Source organism: Ambystoma mexicanum, chromosome 9 (genome assembly GCF_040938575.1).
Source record: "Ambystoma mexicanum isolate Mex_15411 chromosome 9, UKY_AmexF1_1, whole genome shotgun sequence".
Lineage (NCBI taxonomy): Eukaryota > Metazoa > Chordata > Amphibia > Caudata > Ambystomatidae > Ambystoma > Ambystoma mexicanum.
In genome coordinates this window covers 98,519,385-98,537,239 of record NC_090931.1, presented here as the reverse complement: position 1 = coordinate 98,537,239, position 17,855 = coordinate 98,519,385, and the positions used below count along the sequence as shown (strand labels likewise).

Sequence of the window (17,855 nt, the reverse complement as noted above, 5' to 3'; positions counted from 1 at the left end):
TTTTATTCTTGCTCCTGTAACAAGAGGGGGAATATTGTTTACCACACCTCTGCATTCCTTTGGGCTAAGTACATAGATGTATTGTCAGCATTACTTTGAGCCAAACACATAGATGTATTGTTGGTATTTCTTGTTCCCAGACAGGCAGACCATCTCTTGTGTATAGGGAGTACCCCATGGCAATGGGAGTCCTTATCCTCTAAAGGGGAGTCACTCCAAGTGCGGTCCCACTTTCCACGTCACAGTTCAAATTCAGCCGCTGGCAAAGAAAGGTCAAAACAATGTCTATAAAATGCAATTGTGATTTAACCGAACTCACTAATCTAACCCATGACAACCAGAGTGTAGAATGCGTTGCCAGGCATTTCACTGGAATTTCTTTTAATAAAATTGTTTCAGTGTCTTTCAGAATCAATGCAGAAAACTACTTGTTGGAGGTGCACATGGAAGAGAAGACTGGCTGGCTCCCGGCGTGCCATGAGAGATGGAACTCTTCCCTGGGCACTGTGATCTGCCGGCAACTGGGGAACATCAGGTAAAGGGGTCACTGTGGTCCCAGTTGTGCCTCTGTGGGTCCGCATATTTTCAGATGCTCAAGTTGGTGAGATTACACATGCTTGGATCACAACCCTACTTTTGGAGAAGCCACCCATGGCCACCCTCCCTCCTCCTGCCTCAAATCCCGCCCCCCAGCTTCTGATTGGCCTCTGTAGGCCCTTTGCAATCGTGCTATTGTACGGCTGCATTCTTTGTTCGTCACTTTGCCATCAGCGACTGAGGTGAGTGCTGGGCATTGCTAGCCCCTCCTGGGCTTTGCATACTGTGCAATTGTGTGTTTGTTGAGCCCCAGCCCCTGTTTTTCGGCAGCATTGTTCCCTTTCCTGCCTGACTCCCACTTCCTCTTTCCTCCCATCCCAACACCCTCCCCCTGACTGGTCAGATCACTGTTCATTACTGACCTTCCCAGGGAAGCCCTTCTGCCCGGCAGCTCCTGCGGATAAGGGCCCCTAAGCAAAGGGCAGCTCCCGACTGTGTTTGCAAGTGTCAGCAGGGGAAGCCAGTTGCCAGCCGTCAACCAGCAGCGACTAAGGAAGATTGGAGTGGCCCGGGCTAGGTTTAGAACCTCTCTCTACCCTGCACACCTGTCTATACTGCTGACTCTCAAACTTAGGTGTGTTTTCTCCTGTTTTATTTATTGCATTGTGAAAGTATTTAAAATTGCATTGTGAGACCTAGGCCGTTTCCCCACCATTCAGGACTCTCAAACTTGAGTGCGATTTCTCCTGTTTTAAATTTACATCATGTAAGTAGTGCCGTCCTGTAGCCTGCCTCCTAGCATAGCACTCCTCCAGCAAACCTTTCGACTACTATCTAAGAACCTGTTGTCTTGTCCACTTGTCAACTTGTCTCATCTGCTTGCTCCCTGCCCTGTGACCTTCCCTAGTGTTCTCCCCTACCCCCTCCCTTCCTCTTCTCTCCTCTCCCTACCTACTCTATGGTGCTCTGTCTCTTTTTTCTCTAACTGCTTCTCTATTGACTATCCTGCTCTCCTCACAAAATCTGGTAGGAAGAAGTTTAAAAAGGACATCCTGGTCTCCAACCCAGGCCTCCCTATCGTGGACACATATACCAGTGGCTACTCCAGGCAAACTTTCACCAACATTCCCTTTGTCATTCCCTCACCAGACCTATGGACTCTACATATAGTCTCTGTGCTCTCTCTCTCTCTTCTCTTACTCTCCCATTAATGGTGGCACCCGGTCAGAGGCCCTTCTGTCCTCCTTCCACTCCTCTAAGGTCATCATTAATGTTTACTTGAATGGTACCGTATTGGTCCAAGGCCCTCAAGCTAACCTTTTCCTCTTTTGATGAGACGCTTCCTGTGTCTCATCAATTTCCTTTCTTCCCCGGCTGTCCCCTCTCTCCCCTCCACGGCTTCCTCGCCTTCCCCTGCTGTCTCCTCCTTGGCTACCTTGCCCTCTCCTCCTTCCTCTTCTACACCTCTGCAGGGCGTACCTCTGATTTGTACCCCTCCCCGGAAGTCTTTCAAGGACGGCAACCTTTTCCATATTGCCACTCTCAACTCTCGCTCTGCTGTCAAACGCTCCTCGGACATCTGCTGCATCCTGGACGATCTTGACCTCGATGTGCTTGCTCTCACCGATAAAAGCAAAGGATAATAGATCGCCTACCCCTACCTTACGACCCTGAGTCACACCAGGTTAGATCCAAGGTAATCTCATCTAATTTTAGGATTACTCATACCACACGTGATTATCAAAAATGTTTTCTTTTTATTTTTATTGCTCGGACAACACATGCCTAAAATAAAACAGGCGTGCAAGCGCCTAAATCTGTAAAAACACTGTGCTAGTCACTTACAATCTAACTGGTGTAGACACGCCAGACCTTTAAAAATGCCAAATTACATGGAGAAAGGTAACGGGAAAAACAGTGTATATTACTGCAAGCGTGGACACATGTAGTTTCAGGGAAGAATCAAGATATATTAAAGTCTCCCAACTGTGATGTATGCCTCAAAGGTTTTATGACCAGAGCGGGTCTGCTAGTTCTGTGCTTTATTTATTAGCCGCTCTGTGCTGATTTATCTGCATTGATGTAGGGTGACTGATAGTTGCTTAATACATATCAGCTACCCTTTTTGCAATTTACTGAAAATGAGAGATAGGAATCAAAAAAGTGAAAAAGTTCCTATTAGCAAGTCGACATATGTTTCGGCCTTTCTGACTCATACGGAACTCTCTCTTGGTGCCGTTGGTTCCGATGGTAATAGTGGCCGTCTTCAGGACAGAAACAATTTTGTTGTTTTCAGTAATAGATACTTTCCCATTAGTAGAACATCTTAGTGTTTCTCAATTTCTCTGGGACGTATATGGTAACTCATTCGGCATTTTCATCCGGCTCCTAAACGGATGCCACACATTCCATTTATTTTCATGCACTGTATCTTTAGTGATTAGACTTGTGACGAACTGGTGAGGGCAAAAAAACTCCACTCCGCGTGGTTCACGGTGGTGCTGTGTTCACACTGTTGGCACTTTCATCTGTTGATATGGGTGAGCAGCGGCTCCAAAAGGGGGGCCATTCAAACTCCTTGCGCTCGTGTAAGTCAGGAGTGTGCTGATTCACCGGAAAACATTCATACATACATCACAGTTGGGAGACTTTAATATATCTTGATTCTTCCCTGAAACAAAGAGTAAATAAAGGGGTACACCTGCACTCACAATCCCTGATCCTTCAGGTAGAGTATACAACAATCAAAAAGGTGGATCAGTGGAATACGATGACACTGGTTAGATATAAATCGCATATTTATTTGGAAAAACTCATCACATGAACAAGTTCATGTGATGAGTTTTTCCAAATAAATATGCGATTTATATCTAACCAGTGTCATCGTATTCCACTGATCCACCTTTTTGATTGTTGTTCTTCCCTGAAACTACATGTGTCCACGCTTGCAGTAATATACACTGTTTTTCCCGTTACCTTTCTCCATGTAATTTGGCATTTTGAAAGGTCTGGCGTGTCTACACCAGTTAGATTGTAAGTGACTAGCACAGTGTTTTTACAGATTTAGGCGCTTGCACGCCTGTTTTATTTTAGGCATGTGTTGTCCGAGCAATAAAAATAAAAAGAAAACATTTTTGATAATCACGTGTGGTATGAGTAATCCTAAAATTAGATGAGATTACCTTGGATCTAACCTGCTGTGACTCAGGGTCGTAAGGTAGGGGTAGGCGACCTATTATCCTTTGCTTTTAGCGTATCAGTCTCCCATTGATAGCGTCGTCCCCCCAATAACAAAAAACTGGGAGTACCCAATTTTGAAATACTTGCTCTCACCGAGACATGGTTCTCAGCCAGCTCCGTCATGAGCCTTGACACTCTTCTCCCTGATGACACTTAAAAGCAAGTGCAGGGTGGCTGAGAGGAAATGGCATGCTTCCGGTACATCCTCTGACAAACTGGCCTGCCGCCTGCTCTAAAGGCAATACAGGTCTCTGTCCGCACCTGTCACCCGCAGGCGTTCCGCTTGGCGGCTTCTCCCGCGTTGGAAATTAGGACACAGGTATGCAGGGCACTAGTCCCTCCTTTGTGTCCATCACGCTTCTTCCTCACGACGCGGGGCCGCTGGGAGTATAATTACCTTCCCGGCCCAGCGGTCCCTGCGTTGCAACTGTCCAGTGGAAGCCCTCGTTGCTTCCTGGTTCTTCGCTCCTACCCCGTTCAGCTTCCGTCTACTCTGCTCTGCTCTGCTCTGCTCTCGCGCCCCTTCACGGCGTACGTTTTTTCTCTTACCTCTCTCTCCTCCAGTTTTCCCTGTAGTCACCGTGCCTCGGCGACTTTTGTTTCAGTTCTCTGCGGTTCCGTCCTCGCGGATAGGCTCCGCCCCTTTTTTCCTTCGTTCCTCTGCTTTCTCTCTGGACTGCCTTGCCGGTGCCTTGCCGGTGCTTTTTTCCTGACCTCCTCCCATTCCTGGTCCTCGCCCCGCTAGTTGCTTGGCTGGCAGGGGTTTCGGGGATTCTTCCACTCAGTAGGACCCCCCTGCTGCTTTGCTGTTCCTGCAACCAACACGGATCCTGCTTATTACTTTCTCCTGCTCACCTGCACGGCCACGTACAATACTACCTTGCTGACAACCTGAGGAGTCCCAGGGTTTTTTCCCCATCAGGGGTTTTTTCCCCTATTTTCGGCTTAGTCCCGGAAGGGAGGTCCCCGGCCAGCTGTTCCCAGCAGCAGTCAAGGTGGCCTCCCTCCGTGACAAGCAGGCACATCGAAAAAAGGAGAAGGACTATCTTACTCGACGGCGGCTACAGGATCCCAGCAGTAATTCCGGCAGTTCAGGTGAGGAGAGCTGGACAGAAGGGGGAGAAAAGGGAAATCAGGCACCTAAACCATCACAGATTGCAACGCCCAGTAAAGACACGATGTCCGCTGAGGGACAAGTGCAAGAGCTTTGGAAGGCGATCCAAGCTATGTCTCAAGAACTCCAGGGAGTCAAGGCGGAGAACGCCCTCCTTAGACAAATGGTTTCCGCCAGGGAACCCCCTCCTCCAGAACTACCACCTACGATACTATCCTCGGGAAAGTTTGACGGTGCCCCCAAGAAGGTGAAGGAATTCCTAGAGGCATGTACTGTCTACTTTACTTTCCGACCCCGCACTTTCTCTACTGATCAAGCTAAAGTCGGCTTCCTAATCTCGAATATGACCGGCAATGCTTTGACTTGGGCTACTCCCCTAGTCATAAGCAACAATGCCATACTTCAAGACTACTCAGCATTTCAGAATTCTCTGAGACAGACATTCGAACGCCCAGAATTATCATTCACTGCTTCTGAAGAATTGTTGGACGTCAAGCAGGGTTCCTTGGATGTCCTGTCATACATTTCGGCCTTTAAGACAGTAGCTTCTGGCGCTGGCTGGCCAGAACCCGCACAGTATGCCATTTTCAGGAGGGGTCTCAAAGAGGAAATTAAGGACGAGTTAGCCAGGTCTACTCGCTCGCCTACTTTTTCGGACCTACTAACGGCTGCACTGCATATCGAGTATCGTCTACAAGAAAGGAAGACAGAAAGACGCAGACAACGTGGCTCAGGATTCCCCTTGGATGTTCGGGCATGCTCTCCCCCTCGTCGCTCTTCCACTGCCGCGTCAGAAGAACCCATGCAGATAGGCGCCACAAGAGCACCTTTGACTGCTGCCGAAAGACGGCGAAGAAGGGAAAAGGGACTTTGTGCCTATTGTGGGTCAGACCAACACCTTCTTAAGGATTGTTCTGAATTGCCTAGCAAGAGGCAGGGAAACGAGCACCCTCGGCATCAATAGGGACTAGTGTCCGGGGGTTTCCAGTTCTCTCTACTCGTCCCTATGTTTCGCTTACAGTTTCTTCTTCTGAACCCAAGGAAGATACCAGACTCATGGTAGTTACTGCCACTCTTACGGTAAAAGGCGAGAAGGTGGAGACTCTCGCGTTACTGGACTGCGGAGCAGCCGGCAACTTTGTTGATACCCTGTGGGCAGACCAGGTTGGTCTACGCAGGATACCCCGGAAGGAAGGACAGAAGATAGAAGGAGTCGACGGCTCTCCCTTATCATCCGGACTCATCACCCATACCACTGAAGATCTGTCCTTAACAGTTTTTCATCATTCAGAAGTGGTAAGATTCGACATTATCCGGGCTGCACATTTCCCAATCATACTGGGAATCACATGGCTTCGCAAACACAATCCCCAGATCGATTGGACTAAGAACCAGCTGAGCTTTGGTTCTTCATACTGCACCGAACATTGTCTTCCTCCGAAGAGCCAGAAGGGCCCTGAATCCGTTACGGCCTATACCTCGGACTGTGTGAGAGTGTTTGCATTGCCCAACTATTGTTCAGAATACTCTGAGGTGTTCCGGGAGAACCTTCACTCCATACTGCCACCTCACCGGCCCGAAGACTGTACCATAGATCTGGTACCCAATGCCCTAGTTCCCTTTGGCAGAATGTTCTCCCTTACTCTGGCCGAGAAACTTGTGTTACGACACTATCTGGACACTAATATGAAGAACGGGTTGATTCAGCCTTCAAAATCCCCAGCAGGGGCTCCTCTGTTTTTCATAAAAAAAAGAGACTCTACTGATCTGAGACCCTGTATCGATTACAGAGGTCTCAACAAGGTGACGATCCGTGATTGTTATCCTATGCCACTTATCTCCGACATCATCGAGGCGGTACAAGGGGCCAGAATATTTACAAAACTTGACCTCAGAAACGCTTATCATCTGCTCAGAATCTCCCAGGGTGACGAATAGAAGACGGCATTCCGCACTCCATTCGGCCTATATGAGTATAAGGTGATGCCATTCGGGCTAGTTAACGCCCCGGCTGTGTTCCAAAGATTTATGGACAGAATGTTTTCTGACATGCTCTCTACTTCCGTCATCATCTATTTGGATGATATCCTTATCTACTCCCCCAACCTACAAGAACATATCGGGCATGTCACTCAAGTCCTGGAACGTCTACAAAAGAACGAGCTGTTAGTGAAGGCTGAGAAGTGTAAATTCGCGGTCCCTTCCGTGCAGTATCTGGGCTATCAGCTGTCCGAAGAGGGTATAGATATGGATCAGAGGAAGGTTCAGGCCATCCTCGAATGGCCCGCACCCACATCTGTCCGGGAGGTGCAAAGGTTTCTGGGACTTTCCAATTATTACAGAAGATTCATCCCCAACTTCTCTGAAGTAGTATATCCCATCACTCGCCTACTCAAGAAAGAGGCCTCTCCGTTCTACTGGTCGCCCGATACCGAAAACAGTTTCAGACTACTCAAACATCTTTTCTGCTCGGCTCCGATCCTCCACCACCCAGATCAGACTTTGCCCTTCATCCTGGAGACTGACGCTTCTGCAATCGCGATTGGAGCGGTTCTACTTCAGACTGTCAACGGTGTGGAGCATCCAGTAGCCTACTTATCCAAGACTCTCTCACCTAGCCAATTGAATTATTCGGTCCTAGAAAAGGAGTTGTTGGCTATGAAATTGGCTTGTGACGAATGGCGCCATTTACTCATGGGGGCCAGGCATCCATTCCTCATCAGGACTGACCACAAAAACCTGAAAGCCCTCCAAGAAATGGAGTGCTCAAATTCCAGGCAAGCTCGTTGGGCCTATCTTTTCTCACAATATGATTTTCAGATCTCTTACATTCCCGGTTCGCTTAACCGTCTGGCAGACGCTCTATCTCGCAAGGACTCCAGCAAGGAAAGGGCTTCACTAGACACTGAACCCATGTTTCATCACAATCGGATATTGGCCCAGGTCAGTACTTTCCTACAAGGGGTTAAGACCGCCGTGAGTCAAGAGCTTCCTCGAATTGCGTTGCACCCCACTTCTCCTTATCAAGAGAAAGACGGCTGGCTGTTCTTCAAGAAACGTCTATACATTCCGGAAGGCCCGCTGCGGAAGAAGATTCTGGATTGGTGTCACACATCCCGCCTTGCGGGTCATCGCGGGGGAATCAACACTCTGGAGCTCATCTCGAGAACCTTTTCCTGGCCCACCGTGAGGAGAGACACCCTAGACTTTGTGAAGACCTGTCCTATTTGTGCCCGATCAAAATATCCGACGGGGAAACCGTTGGGATTACTTACCCAAGTTGAAATGCCTACTCGCCCTTGGGGGTTGGTTTCTACGGATTTCATTGTAGACCTCCCGGAATCTGGATCATGTACCTGCATCATGGTCACGGTAGATGCATTCTCCAAGATGGCACACTTCTCCCCTCTTTCTGGGGTTCCCACAGCCACCAAGATGGCTGAAGTGTTTGCACGAGACATTTTCAGGCTACACGGTCTACCCGACAAGATCATCTCGGACCGGGGAAGCCAGTACACTTCGAGATTCTGGACAGCCCTGTGTACCCGTTTAGGAATTGAGAGAGCACTCTCTTCGGGTTTTCATCCCCAGTCCAACGGGATGACGGAACGACTTAATGCCACTCTCGAACTATATCTGAGATGTTACGTCACTCAACACCAGGAGAATTGGGTTTCCCTACTCCCTACTGCAGAATTCTCGTATAACAATGCCAAACACTCTGCCATAGGTCTTTCACCTTTCTTTTGTACCTATGGGGTTCACCCTAAGTCCTTTCTCCCTGAAATTCCCAGTTTCACCAATTCCCCGACGGCCGAAGAGGTGTTAGATCAGATCAAGGATGCCCATGACACAGCATTACAGAGTTTGGAGAACAGCAGGAGACGATCTAAGATGGGAGTGGATAAACATCGCAAAGAATGTCCGGACTGGAAGCCAGGCGACAAGGTGTGGCTGTCCACCCGGTTTCTACCCAAATGGACAAGACCCTCTAAACTGTCCCCTCGTTATCTGGGTCCTTTTCCCATTCTTCTCAAAATCAATCCTGTGGCTTACCGTCTTCGGCTGCCGCCTTCTCTAAGTCGCATTCACCCAGTCTTTCATTCCTCTCTCCTTAAAGACTTCTATTTCGATTCCCATCACAGACCAGTGCCCAGACTTGCTCCATCACAGACCCCCACTCAAGCAGAATATGAAGTCTCCAACATTAGGGACTCTAGGTTCTATCGAGGCAGGTTGGAATACCTTTTGTCCTGGAAGGGTTATCCGGAGTCGGAGGACTCTTGGGAACCTGCTTCTCAGGTGCATGCGCCTCGCTTGCTCGCTAGATTTCACCGCCTGCACCCAGGGAAGCCGGGGGTGATACGGTCTGGAAGGGGGCATACTGTCACCCGCAGGCGTTCCGCTTGGCGGCTTCTCCCGCGTTGGAAATTAGGACACAGGTATGCAGGGCACTAGTCCCTCCTTTGTGTCCATCACGCTTCTTCCTCACGACGCGGGGCCGCTGGGAGTATAATTACCTTCCCGGCCCAGCGGTCCCTGCGTTGCAACTGTCCAGTGGAAGCCCTCGTTGCTTCCTGGTTCTTCGCTCCTACCCCGTTCAGCTTCCGTCTACTCTGCTCTGCTCTGCTCTGCTCTCGCGCCCCTTCACGGCGTACGTTTTTTCTCTTACCTCTCTCTCCTCCAGTTTTCCCTGTAGTCACCGTGCCTCGGCGACTTTTGTTTCAGTTCTCTGCGGTTCCGTCCTCGCGGATAGGCTCCGCCCCTTTTTTCCTTCGTTCCTCTGCTTTCTCTCTGGACTGCCTTGCCGGTGCCTTGCCGGTGCTTTTTTCCTGACCTCCTCCCATTCCTGGTCCTCGCCCCGCTAGTTGCTTGGCTGGCAGGGGTTTCGGGGATTCTTCCACTCAGTAGGACCCCCCCTGCTGCTTTGCTGTTCCTGCAACCAACACGGATCCTGCTTATTACTTTCTCCTGCTCACCTGCACGGCCACGTACAATACTACCTTGCTGACAACCTGAGGAGTCCCAGGGTTTTTTCCCCATCAGGGGTTTTTTCCCCTATTTTCGGCTTAGTCCCGGAAGGGAGGTCCCCGGCCAGCTGTTCCCAGCAGCAGTCAAGGTGGCCTCCCTCCGTGACAAGCAGGCACATCGAAAAAAGGAGAAGGACTATCTTACTCGACGGCGGCTACAGGATCCCAGCAGTAATTCCGGCAGTTCAGGTGAGGAGAGCTGGACAGAAGGGGGAGAAAAGGGAAATCAGGCACCTAAACCATCACAGCACCAAGAATAGAGCCCACATCCAAGCCTGCATCTCCACGGCATCTAACAACTCAGCCAAACTCTTTAAAATCTGCAAGGAGCTGGCCAATCCTGCCGCAGTCTCTACCTCTCCTGTCCCTTCCCAGGCCCTCTGCACGGCCCTGGCTTCTCATTTCATCTCTAAAACTGAGGACATCCTGTCCTCTCTCTCTCCCCTCCTCTCCCGCTCCTCACTCTACTGCCTGCTCTTCTTCTGGTCCTTTGGCCACCTCTCCTCCCTCCTTCCCTGCCTTTCCCCTGTTCTCCTTAGACTAGGTGTCTAGACAAGTCTGATCTATGAATGTCTTGTCAAAACAGATTCATCCCTGTTCCTCCAAAACCATCAAGGACCACATTGACACCCTGGCTCCTGCTCTGGTGGATTTCTGCAACCACTCCTTCGCCACTGGAGTCTTCCCCTCCCCTCTGAAGCACTCCTTTGTGCACTCTCTTCTTAAAAAACCCTCTGCAGACCCTTCCTGCCCGGTTAACTATCGTCCAATCTCCATCGCCCCCTTCCTGGGCAAATTCCTGGAAAAGCTGGCCATCTCCCAGCTAAATCTTCACTCTGAATCTGTTGGTGTCTCCATGACCATCGGTCTGGCTTCGGAGCTGCCAGAAGCACGGAAACTGCTCTCCTGAACATCCGTGAAGACCTGCTCTCCAACCTCGATTCCAACACCCCCGGTGTCCTTATCTTACTTGATCTCTCTTCTGCCTTTGACATGGTCAACCATGCCATCCTGCTCAACCGTCTCTGTGATAACCTGGGTATCGCTTATCAGGCCCTGGCTTGGCTGACCTCCTTCCTCTCTTGATCGACCCTCCCAGGTCCAACTTGGGTCTTTCCTCTCCTCTATCTCCATCTGTGGTGTTCCCCAGGGGTCTAACCTCTCTCCCTGGTGGTTCAACCAATACCTGGCACTTCTTGTCCACCGCATTGCCTCTCTCTGCCCCAACCTTCAGTGCTATGCGGATGACACTCAACTCGTTTTCAGGCTCCCTTCTGCCACCTCTTCTCCTTCTCTCATCTCAGACTGCCTGTCCGCCATCCAGGAGTTCTATCTAGGCTGGACTACTGCAACAGCCCTGACTCTACTCTCCGCCCTCTGCAACTCATTAAAACAGGACTGCAAGACTTGTCCTTGGCCTCAAGACCAGGGAACGTATCTCTCCAGGACTGAAAACTCTGCACTGGCTCCCAGTGGTGGTGAGGATTAAGTTCAAAACCCTCTGCATTGTCCACTGGGACCTCAATACCTTCAACTCTCTTCCTAAATGTCTTCCTTCTCGAGCTCTTCACTCATTCGCCTCTAACTCTCTCAGGGTTAGTCGCTTCTCCAAGCAGTGAGTTGGTGGTAGATCTCTTTCCTCTGCTGGGGCCTCCCTCAGGAACAGCCGCCCTGCCTCCCTGCCTCTCTGAAACTCACAGAGAACTATCTCCGGTTCTGGAAGCACCTCAAGACCTTCCTGTTTGCTTCTGCTTTCGCTCCTTCTCTCCCCTGCTGATCTCCTGGCTGAATCTGAAATTGCACTAGTTACCTGGCTATCCTCTTCTCTCGGGCCCAGGTCCCCTCCCCGCCAGTTGCACACCTGCACTGCTCCCTTGGCAACCCTTGCACTCAGGGACTGTTTCTGTATCCCTACAACTCCTTCTAGCACTTGACACCTGATGTCGACACTTACCCTTGCACTTGCCACCAGCTGGCCGTACTTTTATTTATTGTCTTTATTTACTGTAATCCTATGTACTGCCCTACCCCCCGCCCTCTTCCCCTTTCCCCCTGCACTTCCCCCCCCCCCCACTCCCATGCACTTGCCACGATCTCAAAGGCACCTGGCTTAGTAGGATTGTTGTCTCTGTCTTCCCTCTGCTTCCCCTCCCTTGCCTCGTCGCGGCTTGAAACGCTTGTGTATAGGCGCGTTATAAATGCGATATATCATAGGTAGGCAATATGTAGCGCAGTACTTGATGGTAGGAGTGACCTTTGCCATTCACAAGAAGGTCGCACATGTGCCCCCTTTACTTCCCATTGTGATGCCTACGCAAGTCTTTGATCTGCCTTCGACACCTTTCACTTATGTGCTAGTTGTCAATGTATAGTTTGTGTTGTCTATGTACTCCATGTAATTTTGTCTCGGTCAGTCCCTGGGGTTTATCACTTCTTGTGACACGAAAATATGTGATTATCTTCAGGTCCGCGACAAATGGAAATTTATGTTCTTTACCCTCCTTTTGATTCTGGTGACTTGAAGTATCAATTTCTCATTAGGGTGACGCAAAACCATAAAAATCAGTACAATATCCATAACCCCAGCAACATTTTATTGTATAATGAACTTCCAGCAGTGTACACAGCCCAATCAAACACTTCTTACATTACATTAAAACCAAATCCAATTCACCTATCACTTTGGTCTTCACTGTTAGCAAGTTACTGTCCTAGCTTGTTAGCTCAGAACTTGTTCATGGAAGTGCTTGTGGGCTCTAGGGCAGCCCCTCTCAAGTCTTGCTTTGCACCTTCTCCCTAACCCAGGTGTCCTTAACTCAGGTTAGCAGACTTAAAAGCTTGAACCCCCCATGTCTAATTCTGCCTTTGCCAGAGGGGAGGACCCTGAAGGCAGAACGCCTTTTTCTCATTTAACTCCCTCAGGGACTTTAAAACATCTCCCTACTCTAGCCAGTCATTAGTGTCCCGGTAGAATGTGGGACTTGTGCCTTACGGACACCGTGTTGGATCCAAACTTCCTTCTACCACACCTGCTCGCACCTCTGACTCTACCCACTTCTTCTCACTCCAGTCTTCTGTTCCACCAATGTCACTCACACCCTAAAGGCCTCATGTCCACCTTTTTGTTACTCCTCCCTCCAATACACTGCTTGTCCCGCCTCTCCCCAGCTACCTCCTCCTACATCCTTCGATTTTTCAGACCCCTCCTTTCACCCAGTACCATACTTTTCACAATCACTCCTTACACTCATTTTTCTTACTACACTAGATAATCCAGCTACTGCTCGTAGGCAATGATTGATTTACAATCCCAATACAGGCTGAGCAAAGGATCACTCTGTTCCAGGTTAGTAGCATCATCCTGCATCTTCTGTTGAGTTGCATGCTATAGAGGGCGCCTATCCCTTAGGGTGGTGCTGTGTGGTTGTATCCAAAATTGGTTACAATTTAACTCCATTGGGAGATTTCTCACATGCTTCAACCAAGGCAGGGACAATACCCCCACCCCACCCCTCCTAGGCCCCATAACATCCTGCAGAGCATCTCTAAACTGGCCCAGGGAAGGGGAACTCCACATTCTGATCCAACCTTCCGTTTTACCTGATGCCTGTTTCTTCATGTAGCAGGATCAAAGGTGTAACCCCCCCCCCCTCCCCTGTGGAAGTTTGAGAATGTTTTTTAGGAAGGAAATATCAGTACTTTCTAGTGTTTTAGCCCTAAAAGGGCCCATCTCTTTGTATAAGTGCCTTACAAATGCCCAATAAATAAATTATAAATGTCAAATACAGAAAGGTGTCCCCCTCCATGTGCTCTCAAGACCCTTATGATGGCCGATCTATATCTGCCTAATGTGAAGTTGGCTTTCTCAACCTTCGGCAGCCTGTGAGCCTCAAGCCCAAGTAGTCAATAGAGGTGACCCGATCGATGATGGTTTCCTCAATCTGGATCTTTAACTTGACATGCTTACTTCTAGGTGGCTTAAAGATTGCGGAATTTGTTTTATAATGATTCAGGGTCAGGCCATGGTCATGGCAAAAGTTCAGGAATAGATCCAGATGGAGCCGGGGAGAAGAGCACTGCATCATGGGAGTTAGTGTAATGTTGTATGATTTTGAAAAGTAACCCATTTTACTTATTAGACCTGGACGCAGAGACATGTGTCGTGTTTTGGATTTCAGCAATAATGCTGCCGCTGGATTAGGAATAGCAGCGTGTACTGGTGAGTCTAGAACTACCTTTTCACAAAGTTTAACTGCTGTTGCTGCAGAGGCTACCGAACCTAGACCCAGGGTTATCCCTGCAGCTACTGAATCCAGTTATATAATTGGTCTGTGATAGTTACCATATGTTTGTGTTAATATTTCCAATGCAGGGAGGCGCTGTTGAGCGCAGAGCCAAGATGGCGACTTGCTCCTGAACTCCATGCAGTGTGTGGGCCTCTAGTCCCTAGCACCATAGCACTAGCCCATTGACACTGGTCTTTCCTGTTTGGTGGTCGCTGGATGCAGGCAGGGAGGAAGGAGGTGCGACCCGAGCTGGCAAAGGGTCTTGTGGTGCTGGAGGGGATACGCTTTGTGGCTTGCGACGTGACCAAGAGACATTGTGTGCCTCTCTGTGAGCTGCTCTCCCCGGCTAGCAGGATGGCCAGGGAGCTTTAACCTGGGTGCCTGCTGGACACGCATTGTCTTTGTGTGGCATCCTTTCATGGGCAAACTGCTGCGTGATCCAGTGTTAGCTGAGTACTCCGTAGGCGCAGCTGTGAGTCACTGGGGCCGGGTGCTGCAGCTGGTCGAGTGTTGCTTGGCCCGCCATACATACTTTATCCGTCTGGCGGGGCGGACCTGCTTCGAGTGGGTGCCTGCATCTCAGCTGGCCCCGCACACCGTCAGCACTCTTCATCAATTTTGGGGATCAGGCACTGGCTTGCTGTTCTGGCCTGTGAGACAGCCCGGAAGACCCTGGGGAGATGTGCTTCGCCTGCCAGCGGAGATCATCAATTTGCAGTGCGGGGGAGGCCTCACTCTGGTGTGTTACCCATACTTCACGCTTTGCTGCTGCCTGGACCACCTATGGCTGCAGGCAGGGGTCGTAGCCACCCAATGTTTCCCCAGACACGTGCTGTTGGTTCTGGGGCCCCTTCTTAGCACCATTGGTGGGTGGCAGGCACTGTATCCTGTTATTGTGCTGGTCTGGTGGTCTGAGCCTTGTGTATATCGGTGAGGGTTGCTGCTTGGCTGCTTTGTGGCTCGCAGCTCGCTTTGCCCTGTGGTGATATTTACAGGGCTCATGCCTGCTGGTGGTCCATTCTGGGGCCATATCTACTGGAGGCGTTCTTCTTATGCAGGCACCATGGTCCGCTGCACAGGTGCTGCATTCTTGATATGTCATTCATAACGCGCCTGTACACAAGTGTTTAGAGGTGTGACAAGACAAGGAGGGGGAAACAGAAGGACAAAACAACAATCTTACTAGGCCTTGTAACATTCAGATCGTGCAAGTGCGCAGAAGAGGGAGGGGAGAAGTGCATGGAAGTCAATGAATGCTGCTGCAGGGTGGCTCATAAGTGCAGAGAGTAGGGACTGTAGGGTTGCACAAGTGCTGGAGGAGCCCTGAGGCAGTGCGAGGGCAGCTGGACATGCATGAGCCTGGGTCGAAGCTCGGTGGATGGCCAGGTGACCAGTGCGCTTAGCAGTCAGGGACATCAGTAGGGGAGTTCTGCTCAAGTCTGAAAGAGATCTGACCCCCCCACTCTCTACTTGGAGAAGCTGACCCTCTGACAGTTGGAGGAGGATGAACAGAGAGCTTGAGAAGGAAGTTGTTTAGGAAGAGAAAGTTGGAGGTAGTGTGATCCCAGGTCCCAGAAAGCCTTGTGGACAATGCAAATGGTCTTGAACTTGATCCTTGCATCCACAGGGAGCGAGTGAAGAGATTTCAGGACTGGAGAGATACGATCCCTGGGCTTGAGGCCAAGGACAGATCTTGCAGTCCTGTTCTGGATAAATCGTAAAGGTTGGAGACGGGCAGATTTAGAAAGAGGCTGTTGGAATAGTCCATCCTAGAGAGGACCAAGGTTCTAGAGACAGTGAGCTTCTGGGGGAAGTGAGAAAAGGCAGAATAACTCTGAGGAGGTGCAGCGGAAAGTGTGACTTCTTAGAGACTTCAGAGAAGTAAGGAGAGGGTGGAGTCCTAGATGACACCAAGGTTCTTAGCCTCACTGGAAGGAGTTGGAAGAGGGCCCAGGGTAGGCAGCCAGAGAGAGAGGAAAGGAGGGAGCAGGTGTCCCAATGAGGAGGATCTCCATTTTACTGGCATAAAGGCAGAGATAATAGGTGGCGCACCATTCCTGAATTGCAGCCAAGGGCGGTCTGGTATGAGAGAAGGAGCAGCAGAGGTGGCTGAGAAGAGCGTGAAGGAGAACTGGATGTCACTGAAAGTTGGAGCAGCGATGTTGTGGGCAAGAGGTGCCAGGTATTGGTTGAACAGCCAGGGAGAAAGGTTAGACCCCTGGGGACCATCAAATAGAGAGAGCGATAGAAGAGAGGAAAGACCGCAGTTGAACCTGGGAGGGACGGTCTGTGAGAAAGGTCAACCAGGCCAGGGCCTGACTAGTGATACCCAAGTTGTCACGGAGGCAATTGAGCAGGATGGCATGGTTGACTGTGTGAAAAGCAGAGGCTAGATCAAGGAGGACAGAAGGAAGATTAGATTCAAGATTATAGATCAAGTCTTCACAGGGGTTCAGGATCTATGCTTCTGGTAGCTCTGAAGTCAGACTGGTGATTGTGTAGGCAACCAACAGATTCAGTACGCAGATTAAGCTGGGCATTGGCCATCATTTCCAGGAGTTTGCCCAGGAAAGGAGTGATGGAGATAGGGCGATAGTTAGCCGGAGAGGAAGGATCGGCAGATGGCTTCTTTAGAAGAGGGTGCACATGGGAGTGCTTAAGTGGGGGGAGGGGAAGGTTCTAGTGGCAAAGGAGTTATTGCAGAAATTGGCCAAGGCTGGAGCAAGGGTGTCGATGTGTGTCGTTGATGTGTCAGGATGAGCAGGGGAGGACCTGCTTTGACAACACTTTCATAGATTGGACTTGTCTACATCATCTGGGATGAACGGGGGGGAGGGAGAAAGGTCGAAGGAGAAACGGCCGAAGACGGGCCATGGGTGGTGGTGGAGGAGGAGGAGGAGGAGGCGGAGGCGGAGGCGGAGGCGGAGGCGGAGGAGGAGGAGGAGGTGGAGGATGAGGGAGTGGACAGGATGTTCACAATGAGTCTTAGTGGTGAAATTAGAAGTCTGGGCCGCACAGAGGGCCTGGGAGGGAACAGGAGAGGTAGAGACTGCAACAGGATTGGCCATTTCCTTTCATATTTTGAAAAGTTTTGCCAAGCTGTTAGATGCTGCAGAGAAGCGGGCTTGGATGTAGGCGCTCTGCTTAGAGAGGACAGAGTCTGTAATGCCTTTGGAGCAGGCAGCAGGCCAGTATGTCAGGGGGTGCACCTGATGCCCTCCACTTCCTCTCAGCCACCCTGGACTTGCGTTTAAAGGTGGTGAGGTCGGAATCGGACCAAGAGTTGCACTTGGATGGGGGCTTCAAACTGATCCTCATGACGGGGGCAAGGACATCAAGAGTGTTTAAAGATGGAGAGATGAAGGTTAGAGAAAGCTGTGTCAGCGTGCAAGCCAGCCAAAGGTGTAGGAGGAGGAGAGAAGGTAGCGGCGAAAGTCTCCACTGATGCACACTTCATGGGCCGAATGACTGAGAAGGCAGGTGGCAGTGCTGGGGTCGGCTTGAACTGAACTGAACTGAGGGGAGGGAGGGAGGGAGAGAGAATATATCCAGGGTGTGCCCTGCAGAGTCAGTCAGGCCAGAGGGAAGAATAGAGAGAGTCGCAGAGGTTGTGAAAGAACCCCGAAAAGAGGCTAGTGGAATCCAGGT

General features: G+C 50.3%; 1 protein-coding gene across 1 annotated transcript in view; it reads left to right on the top strand.

Moving 5' to 3' along the window:
- Positions 1–17,855, top strand: part of TMPRSS5 (transmembrane serine protease 5) — a 212,337-nt gene that overhangs the window by 91,843 nt on the left and 102,639 nt on the right. The window contains exon 5 of the mRNA XM_069614237.1: positions 400–535. Coding sequence (XP_069470338.1) covers positions 400–535 — 136 coding nt within the window. The remainder of the gene's footprint in view (positions 1–399; positions 536–17,855) is intronic.